Here is a 26,954-nt window from a genome sequence, read left to right as displayed (position 1 = left end):
TTTAAAATCATTTATTTGTTTAACAAGTTCTAATTTTATTTGAAAGAATTTTAAATTGAGTAAAAATGAGGAAAACTAGTCTTTTCCTCCCTTATCATTACTTCCCTATTTCATTCTATCAATGTGTTGCATACATTTCCTAAGATAAATGTTGTATTTTTTTGGTCTTTCCATTTAGTTCACTAAACATTTTATTAAACACCAAATATGTATGCTTCTGAGAATACGAAAATAAAATAGAATTTATAGTTTACTTCTAAAGAACTTGTGATCTGAATTCTTTACTTACATGTTTAGCTGGATGGATGGTTGGATGGTTGGTTGGATGGATGGATGGATGGATGGATGGATGGATGGATGGATGAATGTACAGGAAACCAAATGATATTGAAGTGCTGCACTTAAAGACAAGAAGGCCTGGGTTCAAATCCTGATTCACATACTTGCTAGTGATGTAACATTAACTGAACTCCCCTCAGCCTCAATGTCTTCAGTTGTAAAGTGGGGATAATAATGGCACAAATAAAAAATATGAAGAGCTTTGAAAAGCTTAAAGTACTAGATAAATAGTAGCTGTTATTATGCTTTGTTTTGTTTCCTTTTCCAACCAGAGGATCAACTATTGGATGGGGTGAGGGGTGGGTTATTTTGGCCAAAAGAATTTATCAAACTCTGTATTCAGATAAAGAGGAGTCCTGAATTGGTGGCAGAAAGTACCTCTGATAATGAGATAACACCTGGTTGAATCAATAATTTCAAATTTTAAAAAGACCAGAAAATTAAAGTGAATGCTCAATGAGAAGAGGAACCATGAATTACAACTTTTTTGTCTATATACGGGGTGATATCCAGCACCAGAGAAAACAGCAATAGCAGAGGTAGACATTATTTCAGGGCAGTAGTAAGGTGAAGATGCCAACTCTCAAGTAAAGCAGGTGGAACTGGAAGCAGCAGATATCACTCCATATCTGGTAAGTATAGAACTCAATAAATAGATGTGATTTGCGTGATGGCATACATGATTTCTTGGAGTATTTTACATTTTTCTTCTCAAGATTGTGATGTCTTCTGGATTCAGAATCAGTTCTTTTTAAAAGACTGCTTCATGCTATAAGATAATGAAAGGTATTTTAGGATTAATTTACTATGCTTCAGCAGGTAGTAAGCACTAGAGTTTTAGGATTATTTTAATACTGATGCAATTCCTTAGTGAAGTTCAAGCTTTATCTGCAACCAATCCATGAACATTAAGTGCCTTATGTGGCAGGAAAGATACTGGAATAGTTTGCCATATGTGAATGGGCTGTTCAAGGATTAGAACCTCTGTTGCCCTTTTCGGGGTTGTTCATCCACCTTTGGTGGATCACTTTCACCTGTAATGCCAAGAAGCTGTAGCATGAGCAGCAACACATTGGTAAACCATCTGGGGAGATGAGCTAAACCAATGTGAGGTAGAGACCAACAGGACTCAAACCCTTTGGTGAGTTAGGAGGGGTGTATCTACCCCAAGAGAACAATTTGTTTTTTTGTTTGTTTTGTTTTTTTAGGTTTTTGCAAGGCAAATGGGGTTAAGTGGCTTGCCCAAGGCCACACAGTTAGGTCATTATTAAGTGTCTGAGACCGGATTTAAACCCAGGTACTCCTGACTCCAAGGCTGGTGCTTTATCCACTACTCCACCTAGCTGCCCCAACAAGAGAACCATTTGTTTCAAGGCTATTAAGGCAGCTGAAGCAGGTTATGGAGAATTTGGTCAGACATGGGTGATTCCAAGATCATCCACTGCATCCCGGGTGATCTTTTGTCTTGTCATTGGACTTGGATGACTCTAAAAGAGATAAGGAGGCTGTTGACTTTGTGTGACTCAAGACTTCAACCTTTGATGTAATTGGATCTCTTTGAAAAATGAAGGTCAAACAAAACAGTGATGCTCTCTCCTCTCCAATCATATTATAGACAGTGGATTCAGAAGTCCTGGGTTTAAACTTACCCTTTGCTTCTAACTAGTTGTGTGAATGAGCAAATTTCCTCCCACCTAAGAAAGTCCCCAGGCCAGTCATCTTTCCCTCTTCTCCCAATTCAGTTCTGGATTATCTGGTCACTGGACCCAGATGACTCTTACTCAAATTCAATTCATGTGCTTGTTATGACATTACTGTCATGATGGCATGGGCCCCTAGGTGGTACTTCCTCTTGTCCCCTACCCCCTTGCAGCTTCCTTTTAGTAGAATATTTAGAATCAGAATGCAAGTTCTTCCATTAAAATATAAATTCCTTGAGGGCAAGAACTGTCTTCCTTTTTGCATTTTTATTCCCACGCATTGCTTCATAGTTCCTTACTGTGGTTGACTTATTGAATAAGTTATCCCTAAGTGCAATGGATTGCTCTAGAGATTCTGAGGGTTTTGAGTAAAACCTGTTTTATGACTTATCAGGTATATTGTTAAGGGGGATCCTTTGTCAAGTATGAAGACCCATCTAAATCCAAGATTCTTTAACTATGTTTGATTTTTTTCTTTTCTTATCTCCCAAGGTGATCTTGGAATTTTCCAATGCAATGGTAACCATCGCTACTTTTTAAAAATGCATCTTAGAGTCCTAAATATCTCAGAATGATTTGAACCTAAAACCATTCCCCTATATCTTAGGATAGGGAACACTGAGACAGATTATGGTGAACAAGTCTGACTGTATTACCAGGGTCAAGTTGCTTGACCCTAGTTTGACTTTGTTTCTTCATCTCTAAATTTGGAATAATAATAATAGTATCTACCTCCCAGGATCAGGGAGGATCAAATGAGATAACATGTTTATCTAACTTTGCAAACTAAAGCATTATATGTAAATGTTGGCTACTAGTATTAACTTAAAAATATATATCCAGAGGGGAATTCTTTTAATGCAATAGCCATTAGGTGTTACACATTGCTTACTGAAAGTCATGACTCTGTTGAAATATATCATGGCAGAACTCAATAGAACCATTGTACAAATTTTGGAATATCCAAAAAGGTGATATGTAGGTATAATTGTCTTTTCTGTGAAAATGTTAAGAAACTAGACTAAGGGAAGAAAACAATCCATCAACATTTATTGAGCACCTACTATGTGTCCAGCACCGTGATACAAAAAGAGACAAAAGAGTCCCTATTCCCTAGGAGCTCACAGTCTAATAAACAAATAGAAAAAACAGCATGGACTCATTCTATCCAATTTATTTTAAAGCCCCTGCTGTTTCTTTTTGGATCTAAGAACTACCATCTTTCCTCCTAACCTTGTCTCTGAGACTTTCAGTAAAGCAATGCCCAGGGAAGCTGTGTAGTCCATGCCAAATTCTTGGCTAGACAAATTGTAGCCCTATGGTGGCTCTGCCTTTAAATTAATATAATTCATTAGTACAGATTTTCACACTTTGGGGTAATGTTATTATATTCCAGGGCTGACATTCTTCTTTTTCCCCCACTTTTTTTTTGGCTCAGGATTCTGTCTAAAATTTATTGAAGACTACCGAAATTCAAAATGCAACTTCAAGACTTTTTCCCTTGGATGAAAAAAAAATGTTTTATTGAATGTTCTTTTATTTTGTTTGTCATTTCCCACTGATACCTCCATAGTCCCAAACATTAGAATCTTCCTTTCTAATAAAGTATAATCAAGTAAAACAAATTAACATATTAGTCCCATCTCAAAATGAATGCCTCTTTCCTACACCTATATAGTCTATCATTTGTCTCTGCCCAGAGATAGGAGAGATATATTTCACAATGAGTTATCTGAAGTCATGACTGATGCCCCCACTGATCAATTATGAAGTTATTCAGCATTGTTTTCTTTATGTTATGGTCATTTGTAAATTGTTTTCTTGGTTCCACTGACATTGCTCTGCATATATTCATACAAGTCATCCTCAAGGTTCTCTAAATTCCTCCTACTTACTGTTTCTTTCAGTGCAAGAATATTCCCTTTTATTTATATACCATTACTTACTAAACCATTTTCCAGTTGGTGGGAATTCATTTTCCTTCTAAGTCTTTGCTATTACAAAAAAAAAAATACTACCATAGATTTTTGCTTCTTTTTATTTCTCTGGGATGTTTTCCACTGTTTTTTTTTTTTTACTTCTTTGGTTAATGTTTAGTAGTGATATCAAATTTGTCCTCAAATGCTATTAGCCATGTAACCCTGGACAAATCATTTAAACCTGTTTGCTTAACTTTTCTCATCTGTCAAATAAACTAAAGGAAATAGAAAATAATTCCAATTTCTTTGCCAAAAAATACCAAAATGGGGTCACAAAGAGTCAGACACAACTAAAAAATTATTGAACAACAAAGTGATATCACTGAATTAAAAAGTACCTAGAGTCTAGTAACTTTTTTCAAAATATTTCCCAGAAAAATTGAACCAATTCATAGCTTAGCCAATGTTGCAGTGTTATATTTGTCTTCTCACAGAAACTCTAATATTTTCCAGTTTTCACAAGGTTAACATTTTCTTTGACATTTTGGTTCAATTGAATTCCCAGGGGCCTAACCTTACCTCCTAGGACCCTGTCCCCTATTTTTTCCTGATACCTGATTATATAACTTGTTTCCTTCTGAAATGATCTCTGGCTTTCTAAAACCTTTTCTTTTTAGTTAGGCATCTTATTCTATTTCTAATATGAGGTTTTTAAAGTGAGTTATTAGTAGACAGACAAAGCTAGTCTTTATCATGGTCTCTTATACATCTTGGTGGACAGAGTGGGAAGACTAAGTTTTTGTTAAGCAGTGAAAAGAAATAATAACCAAAATAATAATAATAATGGTGATGATAAAAGCTTAGAAAGAGTTAGAGATAAAAAGAAAACTACTTCTGAACTTTGCCAGTAGGTCTCAGCCTTTGGTCATAACACAGGTTAGGGTCACTGAGAGTTGTAGAAGATCTATAAGAAAATGCAAGTTTCCCCACCTCCTCCCCAAACATGGAACTTGTGAGGGTTGAGGAGTTCTTTTCTGTTGGTTTGTTAGGCTTAGTTCAGGAAAGATTGCCACAGCACTAACATGGGGGTCATATCTTCTCCTACCAGCAATAAATGAACTATCTATCAGCTAATTACTGGTTCTGATGAGGAGGTTGTTGCTGATTCCATCTTCACATTCTACCACTATTCCTAGGAATAGTGCCATGACCAGGACACAAAACCATATACGAGGATTCTGTAGATTGCAAATTGATTTAGAAAGCCTTATGTTGACATTATTTTTGTTTAATTGTATTTTTTTTTTGTTAAATATTTCTCAATTATATTTTACTCTGGTACAGGGGGTACTCAGGTAACCTGTTTGTCACCTTTGCTCTAACGTGTGGTCCACCTTGCAAGTAAAGAAGTCTTGCAGGGGCGGCTAGGTGGCATTGTAGGGGCGGCTAGGTGGCATAGTGGATAAAGCACTGGCCTTGGAGTCAGGAGTACCTGGGTTCAAATCCAGTCTCAGACACTTACTAATTGCCTAGCCGTGTGGCCTTGGGCAAGCCACTTAACCCCATTTGCCTTGCAAAAAAAAAAAGTCTTGCAAATCTTTGAGATGGCTTAATATCAATTGCATGTGCCTAACCTCAGAGAGCTAAAATTTAGAAAGTGCTGAACAGATGCTCACTCCTTCAGCTTTGGAATCAAATGGACTTAGTACTTAAGTTAGAATAATCAAGTGAGATAGCAGCTAAGGGCCCTGAATTTCCCTTTTCCCCTCACACCTGCCTCAAATAGCTTCTCACTGGTCCAGCCACAGCATCCTCCTTGCCAAAGTTCCCCATTTCTCTCCCTACATGTTTTCCTAAGGATTTTGGCTCTTAGGGAGCAGAATTTTAAGCTATTCCAATAATGGCACAAATCATTTTCAAAAGTCAGTAGGCCTACAAAACTTTCCACTAGCTTAAAAAAAAAAAGTGCTTTACTCTTTTATAAATCTAATCCTCAACCTTTTCTCTCTTTCAGAGTATTTTTTTTAAATTTAGGGCCCTCAAAAGATATTAACATATGCAAGCAACTGTGTGTAGATTCTCTCTGCTAACTTCCATGACAACCTAATGAGAAGAAACCATAAAAGCAGCTACCTGGTTTTTTGGGGGGGCGGGGGGTTGATTGGTTACTTTTTAAAGATTCACCCTGATTTATTTCAGTCAGTGATTTCTTTCAGGCCTGGTACTTATTTTCTTAGCTTGTCCCTGATAATCAGAACTCTGTAATTCTCACTATTTATAGGACAACTTAACTGAGACTCATATTCCATTTGTCAAATCTACCTTTAATGCAAGGGAAGAATAAAAACACATAAACAATGGAACAATTATGAGAAACAGTACAAGTTTAGCACAGAGAACAGCTTGTGGCTTTGAGATCTGAAACATGTGTTTGTAGTCCTTCACTGGACTGCTGAGATGGCAAACAATTTGGCTTGATCTTGGGCTTGGTGGTTTCAGGGTCACATTTGAGTCCTGGAACATTTTTAAGGCCTAGTTGCAAGTGTGAATCCTTTGTTTTTCATTATGTTTGTCTCATCTTTCAAACTAAATCTATTCTAGGAATTTCTTATAACAGGAGTTCTTAACTTTTTTTTCTATATGGTGAATCTTTTCGGTGGTCTGATAAAACCTAAGCACCCCTTCTCAGAATAATGTTTTAAATGTATAAAATGAAACACATGAGATGCAAAGGAAGTCAAATATATTGAAATAGTTACCAAAATTAAAAAAAAATTCATAGACCCTGGGTTTAGAACCCCTATTCTATAACCAGTCAATATAGTATATATGAATAATCATTTCTCTAAAGAATGAAAATTAGAATTTAGAGTTAGAAGGGACCTTAGATGTTGTCTAGTTCAACATTCATTTCTTTCTTTACCAAATGAGGAAATTGAGCCTCAGGAAGATTAAGAGACTTGCTCAAGGTCTCACACACTCAGTAAATAATAGACCTAGGATTTTAGCTCCAGTGCTTGTGATCCAAAGCCAGTCCTCTCCATATACAATGCCATGCTCCTTGGGACTTGGAGGATAGAGGATACTATATAAACTAGATTGATCAGGAGATTTTTGTCACTGTAGCTACAAGATGACATGTTGAAAACTGTTAGTGTAATCAACATGAATCTATTAAAACACCTACTATATGGCAGATACTGTTTTAGATGTTTCAAAAATGAAACAAACCTTGAAATTCAAGAATCTTTGTTTTGTAGACAGCTATACCATATGAAAATATTCCCAGCTTGTTTGTTTACTATTTTTGAATAAGCCATGTGAATAGAATGTTGAAGGGCAAATTTCTACTTTAGGTCTTCAAATCTACCCACTCTTCTCACAAGTTAAAGGTTTTCTTAAGATTAAATTAGTCTACTATGAAAAATTCAATTCACTTGAGTTTCTCAAGCATTTTTTGAATGCTTACTATGTGCCAGGCATTCTTCTGGGTCCTGGGATTCAAAAGACAAGACCCAAGTTCCTGCCCTCTAGGAAACTTCTTTGGATAAATTTTTGATTGTAATTTCCATAAGCATCTACTAAGTTACATTTGAATTGGACTTGGAAAGAGGAGAAAGATTTAAATAGTCACTGATTGGGGAGAAGATTAGAGAAGCCATGAGCAAGGTCTAGATCTGGGAAAAGGTGAGATGTGTTCAGGAACAATGAATAGTTGGGTGTGGGCACAGACAGGCAAAAAGAAAGGAAATATTCTGCAGAAGCATTTGTACTCTAATTTTGATAATATCCTTGGCTTCCCAAAGGGTCAGAGCTATTAGGATTAAGGTCATTTTGTATTTCAGTATCTTTTCCTGTTAGAGAAGACAACTCCAAGATAGGCAATGAATTCAACTGAAGTTGGCTCTCTCCTCAATTGTAATGAAAGGAAAGGGCTATGTTGAATATAGAATTAAAAATAAAATGTTAAACAAAGTTCCATGAAACTGGAGTAACTTATCTGGAATCCCAAAGGCATTTAGAATTTAAATTCCATCAGGGCAGGGGCTGCTTCATTTTTTTTTTTCTTTGAATCAGCAGCCCTTTGGATAATGTCTGACACATATTAGGGAATTAATAACTGCTTGTTGAATGATTTTGTACCTTCCTCTCCCCTCCCACTAAAATGTACCTCTCCTGTGTCCCTTGCCCTCAAGGTTTCCCTATATTAAAAGATTATAAAAAGGAAATGGAGGTAATTCATTCAGATTATAAGCAAAGTATCTGGTGCACACTAAGTACTTAATTTGCTTTTTGATGGGTTGATCCACAATTTAAAAAGAGAAACAGTGTATGATGTAATGATCCAGCTAGATTTCAGGGGCATAGATTAAGAACTAGAAGGGACTTTGGCTATCTTCTGATCCACCCTCCCCATCCATTTTTGACAGAGGGGAAAACCGAGGCCCAGGGGAGTTGAGGAATTCGTCCGAGGTTCCCCATGTGGTCTGCTGTGTAGAAATAAGATTCAAACCAACTTCCTCTGATTCCATTCCAGGTGAAGGGCTGGTGTGACACTCAGGATGAAATGCGGCTAAGGGATTTATTTCTACTCTTCCTGAGGGTCAAATGTTTCCTGAAATTGATTAAAAAGAAGAAAAAAATTAGACGTTTTAGCCGCTTCGAAATTTCTTTGTCAAGTTCCAGCCACTCCAGGTCCCTCTGCCCTTTTTTTTTTTTAATTTTAAATGCAGGGAAAGGAGCCCCGCAGCCTGGCTGAGGGCAGAAGGGAGAGGCTTTGGGCTGCCAGGCCCTGGGCTCAGCCCGCGCTGCCGTTCCGTGGACAGTGGCAGCGCAGAGGGAGGAAGGGAACCGGGCCAGGGCGGCGGGGCCCGGAGTCTGCCCGTCGCGGGTCTGGCCGCGAGCAGCCTCCAACCTGCCCCACGCATCCAGCCAAGTCAGGGCTTTTGGCCTCCTCCCCGCCCCCCACCTTGTCACTCACAGCCAGGAGCCCCGCCCCCAGGCCCTGCCCGCCCCGCCCCTCCTCCGCGTAGCCAATGGGGGCTCGCCTCGGCCCATATTAATGAGCTAAGGCCGTCGCCGCGCCTATAGCGCTCGGGGACGGGGGCTCGTTTTGCATGTACCTAGGTGATTTGCATAGCGCCGCGGCCGGGGCTCGGGAGCCGCGGCGTGCAGCCGAGCAGGCGGCGGAGGCCCGCGGGGACTGCAGCGCCCTCCGCGCGGGGCTGCCTGGCTCCGGAGCGCGGCCGGGGGCTGGGACGGGGCGCGGCGGCCCGGGCGCGGGCCGGATGGCGGAGCGGCTCGCCGCACGGCCCTGAGGGGCGCCGAGCCAGCGAGCCAGCCAGCGGGGCCGAGGAGCCGCCGAGGAGGAGCCGCCGAGGGGCCGCCCAGGGCCATGGCCGAGCCCCGGCCGGGCTGCGCGTCGCCGCTGCCGGCGCGCCGGGGCCCCTGCTGAGCCGCGGAGGGGAGGCGCCGCTGCGGGGCCGGCCCGGCCCGTCCATGGAGCGGCGGCTGCGCCCGGGGCTAGGAGCGCCCGGCCCGGCCCGGCCCGGCCCGGCCCGGCCGCGTGAGCGCCGCGGGGAGGCGGAGGAGGCGGAGCCGAGGGCGAGCGGCCGGAGCGGCGGCGGCGGCCGGGGCCGGGGCCGGGGCCGGGGCCGGGGCCGCCCGGGGCGCGCCGCGGCCGCGATGCCGTGCCTGGGCTTGCTGTGCCTCCTGGCCCTGGGCTGGGGCGCCTCGGCCGGGCCCAGCGGCGCCTCCCCGCCGCCCTGCCCGCCGCCCTGCCGCTGCGACGCGGACCGCGGCGTGGACTGCACCGGCCGGGGGCTGACGGCCGTGCCCGGCGGGCTGAGCGCCTTCACCCACTCGCTGTGAGTGCCCGCCGCCTGCCGGGAGGGGCGAGGGCGAGGGCGAGGGCGAGGGCGAGGGGGCGGGGCGGGGCGGGGCGGGGCGGGCGGAGCGCGGCCGAGACCCCCGAGCCCGGGCCCGGCCCGGGGGGAGAGGGGGGCCCGGCCCGGCCCGGGGGGAGAGGGAGCCCGGCCCGGCCCCGGGGAGAGAGGGAGCCCGGCCCGGCCCGGCCTGGGGGGGAGAGGGGGCCCGGCCCGGCCCGGCCCGGCCCGGGGGGAGAGGGGGCCCGGCCCGGCCCGGGGGGAGAGGGGGCCCGGCCCGGCCCGGGGGGAGAGGGGGCCCGGCCCGGCCCGGGGGGAGAGGGGGCCCGGCCCGGCCCGGCCCGGCCCGGGGGGAGAGGGGGCCCGGCCCGGCCCGGCCCGGCCCGGGGGGAGAGGGGGCCCGGCCCGGCCCGGCCCGGCCCGGGGGGAGAGGGGGCCCGGCCCGGCCCGGCCCGGCCCGGGGGGAGAGGGGGCCCGGCCCGGCCCGGCCCGGGGGGAGAGGGGGCCCGGCCCGGCCCGGCCCGGGGGGAGAGGGGGCCCGGCCCGGCCCGGGGGGGAGAGGGAGCCCGGCCCGGCCCCGGGGAGAGAGGGAGCCCGGCCCGGCCCGGCCTGGGGGGAGAGGGGGCCCGGCCCGGCCCGGCCCGGCCCGGGGGGAGAGGGGGCCCGGCCCGGCCCGGGGGGAGAGGGGGCCCGGCCCGGCCCGGGGGGGAGAGGGGGCCCGGCCCGGCCCGGGGGGAGAGGGGGCCCGGCCCGGCCCGGGGGGAGAGGGGGCCCGGCCCGGCCCGGCCCGGCCCGGGGGGAGAGGGGGCCCGGCCCGGCCCGGCCCGGCCCGGGGGGAGAGGGGGCCCGGCCCGGCCCGGGGGGAGAGGGGAGAGCGGAGGAAGGAAAGAAGGAAGGAAGAGGAAGAGAGGAAGGAGGGAAGGAAGGAAAGAAGGAAGGAAGGAAGAGGAAGGAGGGGAGGAAGGAAAGAAGGAAGGAAGGAAGAGGAAGGAGGGGAGGAAGGAAGAGGAAGGAGGGGAGGAAGGAAAGAAGGAAGAGGAAGAGAGGAAGGAGGGGAGGAAGGAAGGAAGAGGAAGGAAAGAAGGAAGGAAGAGGAAGAGAGGAAGGAAAGAAGGAAGGAAGAGGAAGGAGGGGAGGAAGGAAAGAAGGAAGGAAGAGGAAGAGAGGAAGGAGGGGAGGAAGGAAAGAAGGAAGGAAGAGGAAGGAGGGGAGGAAGGAAGGAAGAAAGAGAGGGAATAAAGGGAGCAGGGGGCGCAAAGCAAGGAAGGGCTCTCGGCGGCCTGGCTGGGGTGGGGGTGCCCCGGGCTCTCCTGCACCTCGGCGCGGAGGGAGGGAACGCCTGTGCCCCCCAAGTTGGCAGCTCGGCCAGACCCAGGCGGCGGAGCTGCCCTCCCCCCCAGCGCCCTCGTGAAGCCCCCGGGGGAGTCGCTTCTGCCACCCCAGCGGGAGCCCCCTGTCCCGGGCCATGCTGACCCTTGGCCAGGACAGAGGTCGGGAAAGCGGTCCGGAGTGTGGCACGAGAAGACAGGTGGCACCGGCCTTTCCCCACATCACCTTGCAGGGCTCCTCCTGAGCTGTCCTTGCTGATCCCGGGGCAGAGGCACTTATGAAACTACAAAGAAAGGCCCCAAGCTCTCAGTTTAGAAAACAGAAAAGACTGGAAGGGAATAGGTATCCAAAACGCTGGACTTTTGTCTCTTTCACAGAATGTCATGATTGCATTGACTTTTATGTGTAAACTGAGTCAACTGTGAAGGAGAGACTTGAGGGCAGGAAGATAGTTGTGTGTCCCTGGGGAAAAGATTCACCCCTCTGAACCCCAAGTAACTCCCTAGGACCCATTGGCTAAGATGAGAGTTTTTTGTTTGTTTGTTTTAGGTTTTTGCAAGGCAAATAGGGTTAAGTGGCTTGCCCAAGGCCACACAGCTAGGTCATTATTAAGTGTCTCAGACTGGACCCAGGTACTCCTGACTCCAGGGCCGGTGCTTTATCCACTGGACCACCTAGCCACCCCTGAGATGAGTTTTTTTAAAATGATTATTTATTAATTGTTATGGGTCAGGTACTCTACTATGTGCTGGATTCAAATTCAAAAATGAGATAGTGGGAGTTTCAATCTCACAGCCTTTCCATCATTATAGTATGAATTATATATGAACTAATGAAAATGCATAAAGCGTTAAAAGGTAGGATTGGGTTTAGCCATGTGGGAATGTCTGGAAACTCTTATGGAAAGTTGAAGAGAGATGATAGAGATTTTGTCAGAAGAGTGAAGATGCGGTGCTTGTATCCTCCTGACAGGACTCCTGATGAGTAGAATAACCTAGTTTTCAGTGTGGTCCTCTCAGTAATTGTGCTTTTGTAGGTATTTTCATCTTACTCATTAGTGTAATACAACTTTAACCCAAGCAGTGGTGTCTGTGAATCTAGTGTTGAATGGTTTTGTTTTCCAATTAAAAACTCGAAGGTAGTAGACTTCTGGCTAGAGACAAGGGTTCAGAGATTCATAAATTTATAGGTGCAAGGGATTTATTTGGGAGGTGATCCAGTCTCATCTCTCATTTTACAGATGAGAAAACCAAGGAATTGGAGAGGTGAACATTCTTGCCCAACAAGGTAATACAGGTAGATAGGGACTGAAATAGGATTTCAATGCAGGCCACCCACCTTTAAATCCAACATATTTTTGGTAAACACCAGGATGCTTATTCTTATTGTTGTTGTTAGCCTACCCTTCTTTAAAAGCCTACTGATGGAAAAAATTACTAACATACGGAAAAGACCAAAACGTTTCACTAATGGGAGATGAAGAGAAAGTTTCTTGAATCTTAGCCTCAACTTTTTTTAATCTGCAAAATGAAGATGTTGGAATAAAACAAAATAAATGAAGATCTCTAGAAGATCCCTCTCGGTTCTATAGCTGTGGTCCTTTGATTTTGGGTTTATGAATGGACTTCACATTAATTATCCTGGCAGCTTTACATGAATATAAACTAACTAGAACTAGTTTAATTTGTCATTTCTGCTTCCCAGAACCAATTTCCTCTAAAGACAACTCATCTCATCTCTTCTCATTAGGAATAATTATGTTAGAAAGTCAACTGAGAACAGAAATGTACATTTTTGAAACTGATTCTCAGAGGAAGTCTAGACCTGTGATTTTATTAGTTTGGGGAACTGGCTGTGTACTGCAATTTGTAGTCTCAGGTTATTGCTTAGAGCCTAAATGATTCATATGTAGTGACACAGTTCTTGTGGGCTAGAATCAGTACTCAAACTCAGGTCTTCCTGGGTCCTTTTTTTTGTGTGGCATAACCTTTTAAAAAACTTAGAAGAAAATGACCTGACCTCTGTCCTTATGGTGTTCCTCATAATGTATTGATTAAGAATTTCCCCCTGAGATAAGTAAAGTATTTGAAAACCTGCAAAATATTTTGTGGATTTCAGTAAAACCATCATTAAAATTCTCCTTTTCTCCCCCCCCCCCCAGTAAAATCAGATTTAGGAGACAATAGCAATAATATATGATACTTGCACAATTCTCTTGTCTTTTAAGCCGGAAGTGCCTATACATAATCATAGCTGGTAGGGTAGTGTGGAACAGTAGATAGAGACATGACTTGGGATCCAGAATACCTGAAATTCAAATTTGACCTCAGACACTTACTAGATTTGTGACCCTGGACAAGTCTTTCACCACCAATTGCCTCATTTCCCTATCTGTATAATGGTGATAATAGTAGCACCTTGCCTCCATGGTTTGTTGTACAAAACAAATGAGATTACATATTCATTGTTTTTTGGGTGGCTAGGTAGTATAGTGGATAGAGCACTGGCCCTGGAATCAGGAGGACCTGAGTTAAAATGCAGCCTCAGACACTCAATAATTACCTAGCTGTGTGGCCTTTTGCCTTGCAAAAACTAAAAACAAAAACATGTTCATTGTTTTTAATGTCTCTGTTATAGAAAAGTGAGATAATATTGAGACTCAGAGGGAGCTAGGTTTTCCAGAAAGTGGAGAATGAGGAACTGAAGTGTGTTTCCAGCATGGTGGGGATTAGCAGGAGTCCAGAATGCTGGAGTAGACAGGAAGATGAAGTCCATACATCACAATCAGCTTTGCTGCTGTATAAAATGGGACCTGATTTGTTGCTTCTGAATATGGAAAACTATTTCCTTTTGGTTCAAGAATGAGGAAATCTTCCATGGAAAACTTGTTTAAGAATGTTGGAAGAACCAAGGAGCTATTGTTTCATTTGAGTTTGTTTTCTGTAGGCGTGATTTTATAACTAGAAAATAACATTACTATTGATCTGATCATCTGAATATCATATGAACAATTTTCTAATTGCCTTAATTTTACAGATCTCAAAAGCATGTAATCTGTGCCCTAAATATAATACTTTGCTTGCCCCCCCAAAGAAAAATTTTAAGAATTTGTTAGTGGCCTTTCCTGACAATGTAATTTTTCTATCTGTTTGGTCCTGGGAAAATCACTTGCTTATGTAAAAAATGATAGGTTTAGACTAAATTAGGTATATTTGTGGATTGTGGACACCTCAGAATTTGAATTATAGGGGATTATAAAGGAAACCAATTATACTGAAATAAAGCTATTACAATATTTTTTAAGAATTTTGAACTTGGGTGGCTAGGTGGCTCAGTGGATAGAGCACCGGGCTTGGAGTCAGGAGTACCTGAGTTCAAATGTGGTCTCAGATACTTAATAATGACCTAGCTGTGTGGCCTTGGGCAAGCCACTTAACCTCATTTGCCTTGCAAAAAAAAAATTGAACTTGTCCAGGTTGAGAATGAGATTGATTATCTTAAGGGCCTTTCTAGCCCTAAGTCTGTGTCTTTGAGTCCTTTGTTGGGATTTCCTTCTCACAATTTTTCTCTTGGAGTGTATGTGAGGGTGAGGTGGGGTAATTTACTCTGCACCTTTTCTTCTAACCAAATCGTCTGAAAGCCTTTTGTCTTCCTACTATCACCTGTTCCCTTGTGTGTAAATAGTGATAATTAACTTTACAGTCTGTGTCTTTCTGTTTATATTGTTTTTTTTAGGCTTTTTTTGCAAGGCAAATAGAGTTAAATGGCTTGCCCAAGGCCACACAGCTAGGTCATTATTAAGTGTTTGATTCGGATTTGAACTCTGGTACTCCTGACTCCAGGGCTGGTGCTCTATCTACTGCACCACCTAGCCACCCTATGTTGATTTTTATAGCCGATCAATCAACAGGCAAATATTTTAAAGGTTTATTTTATGTCAGACACTATTTTAAGTTCCATAACTTCAAAGAAAGGCAAAAAGGTTAAGTTCATAAGGAGCTTGCATTTTAATGGGATCTCCAGGTATAATTTAGGGAATTGGAGTTTCCACTTGTTTCTTTTGTCTTGCTGACAATAGTTAACCATTTTCCCTAAAGAGATGTACTTGACTCTAAGCAAACATATTATATAAAAATTCAGATTTACACTAAAGTACATTGAGGGCCCTTAATTTCTTCTAAGGGTACTTATCCTGTAAGTAGCTGATTAATAAAAATTTGGTAAAATACTTAATTATTTATTTATTTTTTTAAATTTAAAGCAATGGGGTTAAGTGACTTGCCCAAGGTCACACAGCTAGGTAGTTATTAAGTGTCTGAAGCCAGATTTAAACTCAGGTACTCCTGACTCCAGGGCCAGTGCTCTATCCACTGTGCCATTCTAGCTGTCCCCTAAAATACTTAATTTTTTTTAAGGTTTTTTTTTTTGCAAGGCAAATGGGGTTAAGTGGCTTGCCCAAGGCCACACTGCTTAGGTAATTAAGTGTCTGAGACCACATTTGAACCCAGGTACTCCTGACTCCAGGGCCAGGGCTTTATCCAACTACACCACCTAGCCGCTGCCTAATACTTAATTTTTTAAAAAACTGCCCATTTTTCAGAATCATGTTTTGATTGGTAAAATGAAATCCATATATAAAGTGTAATTTCTGTGCTGTCAATGTGATTAAATATCATTTAAGTAGATCTATTTTTCATATTTTTGTGGCATTGCCGCCCATAGTGAAGACTACAGGCCATCCTTATCTTCCCTTTGCATAGTTGCCAAAGGGATCCATCCAAAGGTTTGGGCACCATTTTTCATTACTCTTGTAGACATCAAAATAGAGATGGAACAGAGGGGCCAGACTGGGCAGTGGTTATACTTCATTTTTAATCATATGACCAGAGGTAAAATGATTTGGCCATGTCTTACGGCTTGTATGAGTCAAAGGCAGGATGGAATCCAAGTTTTCCTGATACGGAGACTTTACTATTATGATCTCTTTTCTTTAGAATGTTACTTTCTTTTTCCTTTTAAACTTTTTGGTCATTGAGATGTTGTTTTTTGCTCTTTGCTGAGGATGGACAGGCGTTCTCATTGGAAAACCTGACTTGTCAATAATAGATATAATATTGGTATGCAAATCACAGATCTTCCTATTAAGAAGAAGTTCAGGCTTCTCATTGAAGGACCTCTACAGTATCCAGACAGCATCCAGTCTAATATCCTAGACCTTGGATGCCTTTGAGTGAGAGCAGTCTTCCCTCAAAGGAAAACACAAAGTTCTGCTTTCATGGACATTTGATTGGCTTCATTTTTCTGGCTCAATGAGGCAGCATGATGTAGTGGGAAGGACACCGGAGGCCTACTTTATAGTTTCCTTCCACCGGCTGTGTCATTGGGTGACCTTGATGGAGTCATTTCCCATTGAGTGTCTGAAAAAAGAACGGGTTGAATTCCAGGGACTTTAAAGGCCCTTCCCCACTCTGAAACATTATACTTCTGCCAAGCATGGAGTAATAAAACAAGAGCAGCCCCACATTCTCTGCGGTTGAGATGGCCATAGTCACTGAAAACTTTTTCAATGACTTTTGTTTTTTGCAGTGTTTACTATGGAGGAAATGACCTATTTCCTCTCTAAATTTGTCAGCTGTGGAAGTGTGTATTTCAACTAACTACTCATTTCTGTGCCTCAATATTCAGTGACTAACTGTAGTTCATGAAGTCCCTTAAAATCTGCTGGTGTGCTTTTGTTAAAGATTAAACTGCCAGATGTGCCCTTGGCTCTGGAATATATAACTTGCAGCTCTCTTGATAAGAGGGAATTTTTTTTTAAAGTAGCTAGATTTTTTGTTAACCCAGACCTGTAATTTCACAGGGCTTGTAGGGAAGAAGTTTCTCAGTGTAGATGGGCATCTGGCATTGTGTCTTAAGAGTTTTTTGAGAGTTGCCTAGACCTTCAAGAAATCAAGTGACTTTTCTAGAGTCATGCTGCTCTGGATGGTGTTGGAGAGGGAAGCTAGAACATAAAAATGCTTTGAGTTCAACCATCTGTCATCTGTCAAACTGCAGGATGGTGTTGTCTGAGATTCTGTTCTTGGTAGTTCTAAAATCCACTTTTCTGGAAATGAAAAATTATCCAACTTTATTGTTATTTTCTTTTACTTTATTAGGCTTTTTTTTTTTTGGTTAGTAAGATCAAGTGTTTTGTTTTTGTTTTGTTTTTTTTAGGATGGACAAATGTTTTCATTGGAAAGCTTACCTTGTCAATGAAAGAAGAAACGATGGGGACTGATATTTAGCAAATTAGCACCCATCACAAAAAACTACTTTGTCAGATCTGTTCTGACACTTGATTGTCAGATGTAGGCCAAATGTGAACTGTATTGTCAACTGAAGATTAGACTTAGAAAAACCTGGAGTGGGGGAAGGAGACAGATTTTTGTCTGGTTAAATTTGGAGAATCATCAGCTTTCTAGAAACTTTAATAAGATTCTTGGCCGATTCAATAATAACCATTTAAATGGCAAGATGTAATTATATAGTCTACTTCATTGGTTCTATTCAGGTTCAGGAAAAAAAAATAATTGAAACCCTGTTAGAAATTGATGACAAATCTAGAATTTTAGTTATTAAGATGTTTTTGTGTTTTGAGACTGATTGAACTTCTGGTTATTAGTTACTAGCTTTCAGTCTCTAGGAAGAACCCAAATTTTAGTTGTGGCATAATATATACTATCCAGCTTTGTAGTGGAGCACCAACTAACTGGGGGCAACTGGGTCTTGAGGAAATGGATAAAATTCTGGACTGAGAATTAGGAAGACCTGAATTCAGATTCTGCCTTGGACATTTACTGGCTATGTGACTCTGGACACTTAATTGCCCTTTGCTTCTGTTTCCTCAGCTAATCTGTAGATCAAATGAAATAATGTTTGTTAAGGTGCTTAGTACTGTGTCTGGCACTCCTTTTTAAGCAGTTATTTCCTTTGGTGTCACAAGAACCTAGGGCTAATATTCTTCCCATTTTAGAGATAAGAAAACTGAGCCTCAACAAAGTTATGATTTGCACTAGGAACACAGAGCTACCTATTGAGATTTCTCTCTCAGGTTTAGTGATTTACCCTCTGTTGAGTGTTCTACCCTCCTCTGTACTGCTCTGGATTGTGGGTAGGATTGATATTTAGGGCAATCCACCAAAAAAAATCCTAGAAACAAGAAGTAAAACAAAATGCCTCTCCTTTTTTTTCCCAAGAAAGGCCCTTCTGATCTACCAGTTAAGCCTTGTGCTCCTAGAGGGACAATGTATTTGAAAAAAAAATCACTGCCTAAATAATCTCCCGAAGAGACATAAGCAATCCCTTTGAGACCTGAATCCATTCGGTAAATAGGCAAGAGGGCTAGTGAAAACTTGGTTTTGATTCCTTCTTTTTGATGACACATATTAGCTTTAGGACCATGGGCTGGTCACTGCATTTGTCTGCCTCGGTTTTCTCATCTGTAAGATGGAGATACATATTTAGTGTATCTACTTCATGTAATATTTTGAGGATTGAGTGCTATGACTTATTTGAAAGAGTTTTTAACGTTTGCAGAGTACTTCATAAATGCCAGATGGTGTTAAAATCACAATAGTGGGTGGCGCTAGGTGGCGCAGTGGATAGAGCACCGGCCCTCGAGTCAGGAGTACCTGAGTTCAAATCCGGCCTCAGACATTTAATAATTACCTAGCTGTGTGGCCTTGGGCAAGCCACTTAACCCCATTGCCTTATGAAAACCTAAAAAAAAAAATCATAATGGTCTGTCTGGGTAGGAAAGAAAAAAAATCTTATATATAATGACTAGAGCACAGCTAAATATAGAATCAGGAAGACCTGAGTTCAAATGTCTCCTCAGCCACTGAATAGCTGTGTCAGTGCGCAAGCTGTTTGGCCTCTGTGGCCTCCGTTTCCTAATCTGTAAAATGAGTATCTTTGCCAAGAAAACCCCCTTAATGGGATCATAAGGAGTTGGACAGAACTGGGAATAATTGAACAATAATAACAGCAAAAATGAATATAATAATAGGACCTCCTTCTTAGGATTGTTGTGAGGATCCAATGAGATAGCATAATTGCTATAATTATGATTATAAAAATTGCAGACTTTGAATATTTTGATTTAATTTGTAAAATTATTTGTGATTTATTTTTGCTAGATCTTTTGTATTTGACACAAGGGGGTTTTTTTTTTTGGCTTGTTTTTTGCAAGGCAATGGGGTTAAGTAACTTATCCAAGGTCACACAGCTAGGTAATTATTAAGTGTCTGGAGGTCGAATTTGAACTCAGATCCTCCTGACTCCAGAACCGGTGCTCTCTCCGCTGCACCACCTAGCCGCCCCGACACATGGTTTTGCAATCTTTAAATCCCTGCTCCTCCTGCCCCCTCCCCTCCAAACTGGATCCACTGTGTGAGATGTAGGATCATCCCATCCATCTCCATTTCATTCTATGGTTGAGTAAACAGGTCCAGGAAAGGGCAGTGATTTGTTCATGGTAGCCATATGCAGGAAAGACAGAAGAGTGATTTGAATCCAGGGCCACCAACTATGGAACCAGTGTTTTTTCCCCTGTTCTTGAAGAAAGCCACGTCAGCAGGGAGGTGATGCCACGACAAGGACATGAATTGGATTTGAGTGAGGGGGTGCTATGCTGAGTCACCAATCTTACTTTCTCCTCCAGAGTCTTCTGAGTCCAGGGACCAGATATGAGTCAGGACAACTGGAGATGGGCCTAGGAGAGAGGTAATCAGGGTTAAGTGACTTGTTCAAGGTCATACAGCTATGTCAAAATCGAACTCCCATCCTGCTGACTCCAAGGCCAGCGGTCTAGCTTCTGTGCCAACTAACTGCCCCGTCAACTCCTCTGGCAGAAACTGTCTCTACATAAGCAACTTGTTTTGTCATTTCCAGTCTTAGATCAATCCTATTAGGGAGGAATACTCCTGGCCCCCCCTCCCAGGCTTCTGGCACAAGAGTAGGTGCTTAATAAATGTTTATTGACTGGCTGATGGTAGAAATGAAATATTTCTGCTAGGCTGTCAGTGGGAGTTTTTATTGAAAAAAACTGAGCAATTCAGTGTAACTTGAAAAGGGAACTTTAAAAAGCATTGAATTGAGGACCCTCCCCAAAAAACAAACTACCACTTTGGTCAAATGTTTAAACTTGATGCACAGAAGATCAGTGAGCTGCTTGCATTTAGCTGCCTTAGCTATTTCTATTTGGGGAAATTTACTTTAATAAGAGCATCTGAAGAGGGACATAAATTTGGCCAGGAGACAGCTGCTTTACCTTGGAGCGGTATTAGGCACCGCTCAAGAATGTGGCCAGCTCGGCTTCAGAACTTCCTTCCCCCATTGCTCCCCGCCCTGCTCTGCTGGAAGGTTCCAATGGGTAACTTCCAGCATCTAAACCGCTGGGTAATTTAGAACAAGTGACAACATCTATAACCAAAATGTGAAGCCTGCTGAGAATTTCTTTAATGTGCAGCTAGATGAATTTTATAATTCTCATTTTTAAGAGTTGGGCGGGCAGGTCCATGCATTTCCAGATGCATTTTCTTCTCTGAAGCCTGGAAAGATACCTGTTGTGTGTTGAGTCATTTTACCTTCCCAAGTAGTTCTTGAAGGAAGAGCCAGAATATGTTAAGTGTATATCAGATGGAACCTGGATTTCTACGTCATTCTAGAGTTATTGTTTTTTAATATTATAGGAATAGCAAGAATTGAAAGAGACCTTATCATTTGTAAAAGTTTTCTCCCAGTTGTTGAGGGAGGTCTAATGACTTACCCAAGGTCACAGAGGTAGTAAGTCAAGTGTCAGAATTTGAAGCCAGGACCTCTGACTCTAGAGTTAGTTTTCTTTATACTGTGCCATATTGTTGTGTATCTCATGGACCAACTCTTCTCCTACATGCCAATACACAATTACTGTAGACCTAGAGGTGAAAGAGTCCTTAGAGATCATTTAGATTGAAAGCCTCATTTTACAGGTAAGGAAATGGAGACCCAGAGAGATCAGATGACTTGTTGTCTGCTTAATGGGTATTGAATTGAATCACTCTAGTTCCCATGTAAGTGGTACCTACCAGAGCTGGAATTGAACTTGTATTCTTAGGAAAGGGGGAAAAGAAAGGAATATGAATTTATTTATCACCTACTACGCACCTGAAAATGTGCTCAGAGAGCCTTAAAATATTGTCTCATTTAGATCATGGTGTAGTTAATTCCCATTTTGCAATTGAGGAAACTAAAGTTAAGCAAAGGTTAAGTGCCTAAGCCTACCTAGGTCAGTAGCGTCTGAGACTTTATTCTAACTTCTGGTCTCCAGGCTCTGTCCACTGCACCGCACCACCTGACTGCCTTAGGAAAAAGTCCTCTTAGCAGAACATCTGCAGAAAATGAGATGCTACTCTCTTGGTTGGCTTTCAGGGAGTTCATCCTCATGGCTAAGCTTGATTCATGGTGGCTCTTTTTAAACCTATTTCATCTTGTCCTTGGGTAGAGAGAGCCACTATATTGTAAGCCATACTGTTGTAAGATCCTTGGATGTATTTGAAGACTGTTCATTAACCTTTTGTCACTCTTTTCTAGGCTTTATAATCTAGTTTTTTATTTTTCTCCTCTAGAAGGCTTCCCCAATTTACCTAGCTATACTAGTACTCTTTCCTTCTCCCTGTTCCTTATATTTACTTTTATTCTATTATACTTGTATGCTTATATGTTATCCCCTACTAGAATGTAAGCTCCTTGAAGGTAAGGACTGTTTCTTTCTGTTTCTGGGTGTGTATAGATGTGTATGTATTTCTAGATGTATGCATTTATTAAATATATATATATCAATCAGAGTACCTAGCTCATAGCAATTTCTAAATAATTGTATATTGTTTCTTTAATTTGCTCATTTTGGGATCCTTTTCCAATTCTTCATATTTTATGTTTTGGACAAGACCTCCACACTGAATTTGACTGGATTTATATAGGAATGTTACTCTGCCCTTAAAACAGAGTATACAAAGATGAATTTAGAGGTAATATAAATTGACCCCATGACCATTCTAGATCAGGGGTCAGCCAACTCTGCCACCTGTTTTTGTGTGACCAGAGAGGTAAGGGTGTTTTTTTTTACATTTTTAGATAAAGTTTGTATTTAAACATGTAAAAAATGTTTTTAGCTTGCATGCAAAAGAGGTCAGACATGGTTTGTTTGCCCCCAATTAAGGTGTCTTAAGTTAAAAAATTTAGATCTCAATTTTAGAGGTCTAGTCCAACCCCCTTTTTGACAAATAATCTGAAGCCCAGAGAAATTATAAGTGGCTTGCTACTGTTTAGTAGTATAGTTCAGATTTGAACCCATATCATTTGACCCCACATCTCTTGTATACCTTGAGCAGGTGAGACTCAGAAATTGATTTGCCCAAGGATTAGGACTAAGCTCATAAAGTGTATATATATTTTGTTGTAACCCATTGCCCAAAATGTTTTTAGCCAGAGTTGAATTTCATTTAATTCAATTCAGCATTAATCGGGATGGATGGAGAAATGAATGAAAAATTATTTATCTCTTAAAAGTCTTGCACAAAAAATTTTTCAAAAGGGGGGGCATCTAGATGGCACAGTGGCTAGAACACAGGCCTGGAGTTAGGAGGACCTGAGTTCAAATGTGGCCTCAGACACTTAATTGCCTAGCTTTGTGATCTTGCACTAGTCGCTTAACCCCATTGCCTTAAATTAAAAAAAAAAAGTTATGCACAGAGCTTTGGTTTACAAATGGAAAAGCAAGATATAAACTGTTATCTGTGAGATACTTGGCTAGGCTAGAGGTCAAAAAAAAAATTCTTGCCCTCAAGGAGCTTACTGTAGTTTTAGGAAAAAAAACAAACAAAACCCCAAACTCTTCTTACTATTCTTGACACCCGAGAAGCCCATTTCTAAGCCCAAGGAAGAGCTTTCTAGGTACCGTATTTGAGTTACCCAGAAATCAGTCTGCCTGGAGAAGTTGTGAGTTCCTCCTTGATGGAAGTCGTTTCTCCAAACATGGAATAGATATTTGCTACACACAAAGCCCTGTTCTGGGTGGGCCTGAGGATAAAAAAGGCCAAAAGCATCCACCCTCAAACTTTGACCTTTAGGGAACAGACATGTATCCAGATATAGATGTTGGGAGGAAAATCCTTCTAGTTAGCCAGGTTGACCTCTGAAGACCCCTTGTATGTTCTTAATTATGGGTCTGCATGGAGAGTCTCAGTGTATCTTGTTGAATTTTGCTAATTTTTAAAAATTATCCTGACTTTGCCTTTAGGTATCTTTTATCCACTTTTGGAAGTGACCATTTTCCATCTTTAGGTTATTTTAGATTTGAATCCAGTTCTCTAGTTTTCCTGAGGGGGTGCCATTACCACATACCTGTTGTTCTGTTGGGAACACTCTTTAAAGTTTTATTTATTTTTAAAGCACCAGTAGAGATGGCAGGCTTGATTTTTAGGGTTCATTCTGCTATTAACTAGTTAAGTGGCACAGGTTACCCAGGACCTCAGTTTTTCCTTGTTTGAAAAATAGAGATTTGACTTAAATGACTTTGGATCTGGAGTCAGGAAGGTCATAGTTCAAAATTAGCTTCACACACCTACTAACTGTGTGCCCCTTGGCAATTCATTTAGCTCTTTGCCTCAGTTTCCTCATCTGTAAAATGAGCATTTTAACAACAACCCCCTGGGTTGCTGTGAGGATCAGATGAGCTAATAATTGTAAAAGACAAAACTTGGCTCATAGAAGGTACTATATAAATGTTACCTGTTATCACTACTAGTGTTCTCCCTGTGAAGGAACCATTAAAGGTCAATTTTTCCCCAGTTTCTTGATGAGTGTGTTAAGTGTGTCAACAGGGAAGCTATTTTGGTTTGACATTTTCTATTCTTTGGTCATAAGAAAATTTAGATTAATCTGACAGCTGTTAGTCAAAAAGCCGATTAAGGCCATTTTAAAACCAACTAGGGATAGCATGGTTTCAGTATCATTATGTATCTGTGGTTTTTGTATCCATTGATGATACTGTGCCATTCTTAAGGCATAGATTTACTTTCTATTCAGAATACTTGGTCTCTGGGGCTAATGAGGTCAGTCTGTAAGGTGACAGACTAGATAAAAAGGGCCAATCTGGGATTTGGTGTGCCTTTTTTAAGATATGTCTATAATCTTTAGACCTGTTTGATTTTATGTTTTCTAGGCCTAAATTTGAGTATATTTGGTGCTTGAGGACTTAAAGGATGATTAACTGTCTTTAGGGAACTTCTCCCCTTTCCCCAGAGTTGTATAATGTTGTTGTTCAGAGTTTCCAGCTCTTCATGACCCCATTTGAGATTTTCTTGGGAAAGAAATTGGAGTGGTTTGTTATTTCCTTCTCCAGTTCATTTTACAGTTGAGAAAACTAAGGCAAATAAGGTGAAGTGACTTACTCAGGGTCACAAAGCTAGTAAGTGTCTAAGACCACTTAGGAAGATGAGTCTTACTGCCTGTAGGCGCCCAGCACTCTATCCACTGGACCTCCTAATGCTTTTCATTATTACTTCAAATTTCTTTTTAGTGATGAAAGGAGGCATTCTAAAAGTAGTTGAGAATCATTCTGATTTGTAAATGTAGTGAAGCTCTTAAGATTCCTTCAATGACTTTGATTCTAGAACTTTTTAATAGAGCACTTTGGGTTGCTTTAAATTTATTTTTCAGATACACTTTATGAGATATTTGATATGTAGATTTCACTTCTGTTTTGAGGATTTTTTAACTGTTTTGTGTTTGAGTAGAATATTATACTTTTTAAAAACTCACTTTAGAGAAGAAAACTTATTTGCAAAATCACTCTTTTAACCCCCCCCAAAAAATGGCATGGGATCTTTAGTAGACACATAAAATGCTTCCCAGCAAGTTTTTTAAGTGTGAGTTTTAATACAGATATGATTTTAAAATACCCCATAAATCTAGCACAGCCCATAACAAACGCAGCAGTGTTTTGAACCTGTTTAGACTAGCCGAGTGTTCCAAATCCAGTTGTGCATTTTTATGTCCTTGTTCTGTTAAGGAAAAATGTTTTCAGATTTTTTTTTTCCTCATTACCATCTTGACATCTACCCAGTTCCACATGAATAACTTGACCCAGTCCCTCAGCAGGAAAACTGCTGTAGCCTTGCTTTCAATAGCTGTGTTGCTGACAAAGAAAACATATGGAATATTTCATTCCCGTCTTTCGCAAACAGAGTGTGAGGCAGTAAGGGCAGACAGCGGAAGGCTCCGTCCATTCGCCATGCTCTGCTCCACTGGCAAGGTTTGTCAGCTAACCGCAAGGCTTGCTGTTAGTAATCAAAAAGCTTTTTTGCAAAAAATCCCCACTCCATGATGTTGCATGTTTGCATCGCATGTGTAGGTGGGAAGAAGTCTTATGTTTGAACAGACCAATTTCAGATATCGGTTGGAATGGTTTTAGACTGAGGTTCATTTCCTTGGTCCTGTACCTTGGTTAACGAGAGCTTTTACCAAAGGGAATTTTCCCCCCCACAATGCATTTAGACACCAATCTTCAGTGTTTGAAGTTGGTATTTGTCTGGCAGCTCCACAAGATGGGAACACAGATGTTTGGTTCCCAGTGGAACATGCCTAGGGGACTATATGTCTTTATGTTTATCTTCTCCTTGTCAGTCCACAGAATAAGATTAATTGATCATCTTCATATCCCAGCAAGGCACCCAGGGCTTTGGCCTTCTAAAGTTTCTGCTATGGGGCTTATCTATCAGTGTTAAGCTCTGATTCTCTTCCCGTTCAGTTAGCAGAATTGCTTATGGATAGGCTTTTGGTTTGTGTCCAGGAAAAGTGGGCATTGGAGCCAGCAGCCTAGAGAGCAAGGCTCTGGCATATTAGAAAAGGCAAGACTCTCGAGGGCATCTGAATGGAGAGCAAATTATGTACTGTTTTCTCCATGAGCTCTGTCTCTCAAAGAGTTGTTATAAAGAAAAACATTTTTTAGACTCTAAATGGCCTTATTAATGTATTATTTATTTGCTCTTCTTTCTCTTACTTTTGAATAATTTGGGTTTTATAAGCTTTTTTTTTTTAAATTTTTCAAGATAAGTAACTTCACCTCTGCCTTTTTGAAATGCCATCTCAGCCAATTAGAACTCCGGGCAACAAAGAAAGGAGAAAGACAACTGTCTTTTCCTTTCTTTTTTAATTTGTTTTTTGCAAGGCAATGGGAATAAATGATTTGCCCAAGGTCACACAACTAGGTAATTAGATTTGAACTCAGGTCCTCCTGACTCCAGGGCTGGTGCTTTATCCACTGCGCCACCTACCTGCCCCCACATAGACTTAACTTTCAAGAGGAAGAAGCAGTGTTAGGAATTTCTCAAGCACATCTTTTAATCCCGATGTCATTTTGGCCTGAGGAGTGAACCAAGAATATATGGAAAGAGGCTTAGACGTGGAATCAGGAGACTTGAAATCAAATCTCAGTTCAAGCATTTCATATTCATATAATATGGTTCAAGTATTTGAACTCTTTCTTTCTGGGTATTGGTTTAAAATAAGAGAAATAGAACAATAGATCTCTTAAGACCCCCTTTAAAAAAGCTTTAAGTTTAAAATCCAGTGAGTAGATGCCTATTTATATCTCCATGTATATATATATACAACTTGTTTGTGTGTGTGTGTGTGTGTGTTTACATCTATGACATTGACTGTTTATAAAATTCTCTTATGATGTAGCTCAAACACATCTT

At 42.0% G+C, this 26,954-nt stretch overlaps 1 protein-coding gene across 1 annotated transcript in view; it reads left to right on the top strand.

The window, feature by feature from the left end:
- The first annotated feature begins 9,625 nt into the window (after positions 1-9,625).
- The window catches only part of LGR4 (leucine rich repeat containing G protein-coupled receptor 4), a 121,301-nt gene continuing 103,972 nt past the window's right edge, over positions 9,626-26,954 (top strand). Inside the window, exon 1 of the mRNA XM_074230406.1 lies at positions 9,626-9,825. Coding sequence (XP_074086507.1) covers positions 9,644-9,825 — 182 coding nt within the window. The 5' untranslated portion in view covers positions 9,626-9,643. The remainder of the gene's footprint in view (positions 9,826-26,954) is intronic.

The sequence above is a fragment of the Macrotis lagotis genome, chromosome 3 (assembly GCF_037893015.1).
Source record: "Macrotis lagotis isolate mMagLag1 chromosome 3, bilby.v1.9.chrom.fasta, whole genome shotgun sequence".
Lineage (NCBI taxonomy): Eukaryota > Metazoa > Chordata > Mammalia > Peramelemorphia > Peramelidae > Macrotis > Macrotis lagotis.
Note: the sequence above shows the minus strand (reverse complement) of the source record. Positions and strands in the feature narration are given on the sequence as shown.